Source organism: Mandrillus leucophaeus, unplaced genomic scaffold (genome assembly GCF_000951045.1).
Source record: "Mandrillus leucophaeus isolate KB7577 unplaced genomic scaffold, Mleu.le_1.0 Scaffold527, whole genome shotgun sequence".
NCBI lineage: Eukaryota > Metazoa > Chordata > Mammalia > Primates > Cercopithecidae > Mandrillus > Mandrillus leucophaeus.
Window position 1 is genome coordinate 251,478 of NW_012105664.1, and position 4,833 is coordinate 256,310.

The window sequence follows — 4,833 nt, forward strand, 5'->3', positions numbered from 1 at the left end:
CACGAGGTCAGGAGATTGAGACCATCCTGGCTAACACGGTGAAACCCTGTCTCTACTAAAAAATACAAAAAACTAGCCGGGCGAGGTGGCGGGCACCTGTAGTCCCAGCTACTCGGGAGGCTGAGGCAGGACAATGGCGTAAACCCGGGAGGCGGAGCTTGCAGTGAGCTGATATCTGGCCACTGCACTCCAGCCTGGGTGACAGAGTGAGACTCCGTCTCAAAAAAAAAGGGTAGGGCATTTTATGCATTCAAATGTATGCATGTTATATCTCAAAAATGTCGTTTATCACTGTCATTTTAGTGCAGTTTTGAGAAATAGCAGAGGTAAACGCATGGATTCAATTTACTGCCTTTAAAAACTAGGTAGTGTTGGAAAAATAAAAACCATTGAACAGTTAACATGATTCAAATTTGTCTAGGGTTATACTAGTACATTTCTACTTCTTACCATAACTTTTGGTATAGTTGAAAACTTGGCCAGGTGCAGTGACTCATGCCTATAATCCCAGCACTTTGGGAGGCCGAGGTGGGTGGATTACCTGAGGTCAGAAGTTTGAGACCAGCCTGACCAGTATGGTGAAACCCTGTCTCTACTAAAAATACAAAAAATTAACTGGATGTGGTGGCACACACCTGTCATCCCAGCTACTCAGGAGGCTGAGGCAGGAGAATTGCTTGAACCTGGGAGGTGGAGGTTGCAGCGAGCCAAGATCATGCCATTGCACTCCAGCCCAGGCAACAAGAGCGAAACTCAGTCTGGAAAAAAAAAAGAAAACTAGAAACACAAGTTATCATTAATTTTATTTTGCAAAGATAATCAATTTGGTTTACATTCTTCCAGAGTTTTTCAATGTAATTGCTAATGCAGACTTTCACACATATACCTACATGTATTGTAGATATTCACACAAAATTAAATAATAGGCATTTGAAGAAAATGGTTATTTGCAAACAAAATATTTGTTTTTCTGGTTTACAGGTATAAGAAAAGTTCTACAGAGACACAGATTATCAGGAAATTGCCACATGGTTACATTTCAACTTGAATTTCAGATTCTGGAAATTCAGGTAAATTAAGAAGCATGTTGTGATAACAGAGGTACTTCTGCTATGATAAACAATTCCCACACCCCAGCCTTCAACAGTGGTGGATCTGAAGAGGAGTTCATGAGCCAGGGCCCCTATTCATAGCACATTTGTGCAAAGTGGTACATTTTCAAAATTTCAGGTGTTAATAGCCCAGCAACTGCATACGGTAGTGTTGCTGTGAAAGCCATAGGTGATTTATTGAAGGACAGGTGGCAAGATGCTCCTGGGCTCCCAGTGCAATTCCATAAGATTGTGGGAATAGTCCTGGGTGTCATCAGTAGTTAGGTGATATGCCAGCCACCTAATAACTATTAGTTACCTGTTGCTGCTTCATCAATCTCCATAATATTTAGCATTTTAAAACAACCCAAAATAGGCCAAACATGGTGGCACACACCTGTAGTCTCAGCATTTTGGGAGGCCAAGGCAGGAGGATTGCTTGAGCCCAGGAGTTTGAGACCAGCGTGGGCAATGTAGTGAGACCCTGTCCCTACAAAAAAATTAAAAATTAGCCAGGCGTGGTGGTGTGCACCTGAGCTCCCAGCTACTCCAGAGGCTGAGGTGGAAGGATTCCTTGAGCCTAAGAGATCGAGGCTACAGTGAGCTGTGATTGTGCCACTGTACTCGAGCCTGGGTAACAGAGTGAGTCTCTGTCACACATACAAAAAAACAACCAAAAATACAGTCATCCCTCAGTATCTGTGAGGGATTGGTTCCAGGACTCCCTGTAGTACCAAAATCCATGGATGCTCAAGTCCCTTATATAAGATGGTGTAGTATTTGTCTATAATGTACACACATCCTCCTTTATACTTTAAATCATCTCTAGATTACTTCTAATACCCAATACAATGTAAATGCTGTGAAATGGTTACTATAGTATATTGTTTAGGGAATAATTATGAGAAAAACAACTTGCACGTGTTCAGTACAGATGCAACCATCTGCATCTGTAGATTTTTTTTTCAAATATTTTTGGTCTGCAGTTGGTCAATCTATGAATGTAGAACCATAGATAGGGAGGGCTGACTATGTGTATTAATTATCTCACCTATTTTCTGTGGGTCAGGAATTCTGGAGCCACTCAGTTGGGTGTCTTTGCTCAGGGCCTCTCATGAGGTTGTGGTCATCTGGGACCACAGCCATCTGAATGCTCCTTGGGGCTGGATGATCTTGCACATTGTACTGAACTGCTGAGACACAACAGAGGGAGGAAGATTCATTTGGCTAAGACCTTCACATAATATCAGGAAGCAGGAAAGCAAAAGCAGACAGAATGATAATAAGTAACCCCACTGGCCAGGGTGCAGCAGAACACGGCTCAACCACCTTCAAAGGCTGACTCCAAGAAAAGTTGAAAGCCGGAGAAAGCAGTTGAAAGAGGAGAAAGCAGTTTCAACCAGTTGGTTTTGCCAGTTGGGCCAACGGAATGTGTGCAAAGAGGAGGAACAGAACAGGGAAGGGCAGTGAGGCTGCGTTGACCTCAGCTCATCAGATAACTAAAGTGGTGTAGAATATTTATTGTAACTGAGTCCGGCGGACAAGCTGCATGCTTATATTCAGGGTCATGTGCCAGTATTCCTTATCCTTTTCATCAGTGTCCTTAGCCACAAAAATTGTCCCAAGTTTCCCATTTAGTATGAGACAGGAGTTGGTTATGGAGTCAGGACCTTTCCTCCTTCTGTGTCAGATAGCCACTCCCTAACTAGTCCCAAGGATTTGGTACAGTTACCTGGGTTTGGAAGTTTTGCTTCTCTTTGCAATCCAAGTCTACATTTGCTATTACTGGCTCTGGCAGGCTGAGGATGGGCTAGGGGTTGTCTAGACCCCCTCATATGATGGCAAAGCTCCCAGCTTGTACTCATCTTAGAGTATCACTCTTACACTGCCAAAGTGACCAAGAAAAGGTGCCGTGTAGCATTGCCAAGGCCAGTTGAGCGGGATACAAAACACATTTCAGCATGTTCAGTGTGTCAAGGGCATGGGTGGTAAATGGCTCTAGGGGACTGACATTGTTCCCAGATGGGCCCTAGGCCCTGGGGATGTACAAGGTCACCAAGGAGATATCACATGACCACAAAGATCATTTGCTAAAGACTAAAGCAGAGAATGGACCCAAATGGATTGGTATCATTTAGGCTGGACAACCTGTGCCACCACCCCAGGCTTTTCCTTTAGGCGGCTGCTGGACTCCTGGATGTTGTCCCTTTGTAAAAGGTTTCATAGTCTGACTGACTATATTTTCTTTCTTTGTGGCTGATGTGAACTTGACCTGAGAGTGGTAATCTACTGAATGCTCTTCTGTATGCTGGCATCCATTAATGGGCCAAGCCTGCAACCCATGGCAGGTTGGTGGAATCATAATCCCGTGGTCCACTTCCATCTCCAAAAATGTCTGCACTCTAGTATATATGTCCAGGAAGCTGCTCAGGGGAATCCTAGCAGCCTTGGGGTCTTGCAGGCTTTTTCTACTGTACGAGTTCATCTTTTTCACAGTTGCCTCATAGGTTATGTGGAGAGAAGCTCCATTGTGGGCAGAATTAGTCTTGTCCTTGAGAGGCTTGTCCACAAATCCAAGTGAGAAGGGAAAGATTATCCTCTGACATTGAGGTGGATGAGCTTCTTAGTGGAGTTGTACCTTCCAGGATGGGTTGTACCCTAAGATTGGTTGGTATGCTTCTTAGTGGGGCTATGGCCTGAGACATAACGTAGACTATAGTATCCAACATAGACTGCAATATCTTCACTTTATTTAAGTTGCATACTTCAGTCACCTTAAACCTCTGATGGAAATTATCAGATAGTAATTTGATGCCTTCCTGAGTCAGATAAGGATGAGGTCACGGTGTAGAAGACATTTTGATAATGTGATATGCTCCTGAAGAATGACTGCTGCCTGACCAGAGTCATTCCCGGCATGAACTACCGCGTGGTTTGGCCCTGCTGGGCCTGGGTAACCACCCCAGGACAGCACAGACAGGGCAGAAGCCAGGCAGTGGATGTCCTGCCGCTTAGGTCCTACAACCCCTGCTGCTGTGGCCACACTCTGCCTCCTACCAGACAGTGTTGGCACTGACCCAGACCTCAACAGTATTTTACGCTAATAGTCTCATCCTTGTGCCACGAAAGCATGATTGAAAATTTTGTGACCGTTTGGTAATGGCCTAAGCTTATACTGTTAGCTCACATCTGAATGAATTAGAATCAGTTGAACTGTGCCTCACAGAAAACTTAAAAATAAAGGTACTAGAAGTGTATTTCTCTATTACTTAAGTAAACTTGTATGTTTTCAAGGGCTAATAGGGTGGTTTTATGATAATCAGGTTCTACCATCAGCCACACATGGCTTCAAATCATGGTGCAATGATCATATTAGCATTTCAGGTATCAGGAAGAGGATGGGCAAAGAAAGGCTCACCTGTTCTTTTAAAGGACACTTTCTGGAAAGTGTACACTCATCATTTTCACTTATGTTCTATTGGCCAACAAATTCATATAAAGGATGCTGGAAATTTAATCTTCATTATGCTTGGCCATATGGCCAATGAAAAACTGGGACAAGAAAAAAGTATAAATAGAGGGGACCACTAGCAGTTTCTGTCCTATATGCTTTAGGGGATGCAGGGGGGAAAAAAAATCTAAGGAGAGGGACTGTTGATATATTCTTTGAAAGACGTAGAACCTAGTAATTGCTGAGTCTCTAAAGAGAGATGAGTTGTCATTGTTCACGTTTAAAAGTGTG

The 4,833-nt window shown here is 43.6% G+C and overlaps 1 protein-coding gene across 2 annotated transcripts in view; it reads left to right on the forward strand.

The window, feature by feature from the left end:
• The window catches only part of CENPP (centromere protein P), a 299,356-nt gene that overhangs the window by 13,092 nt on the left and 281,431 nt on the right, over positions 1-4,833 (forward strand). For both annotated transcript variants that reach the window (XM_011996848.1, XM_011996849.1), the window contains exon 3: positions 982-1,070. In XM_011996848.1, coding sequence (XP_011852238.1) covers positions 982-1,070 — 89 coding nt within the window. The remainder of the gene's footprint in view (positions 1-981; positions 1,071-4,833) is intronic.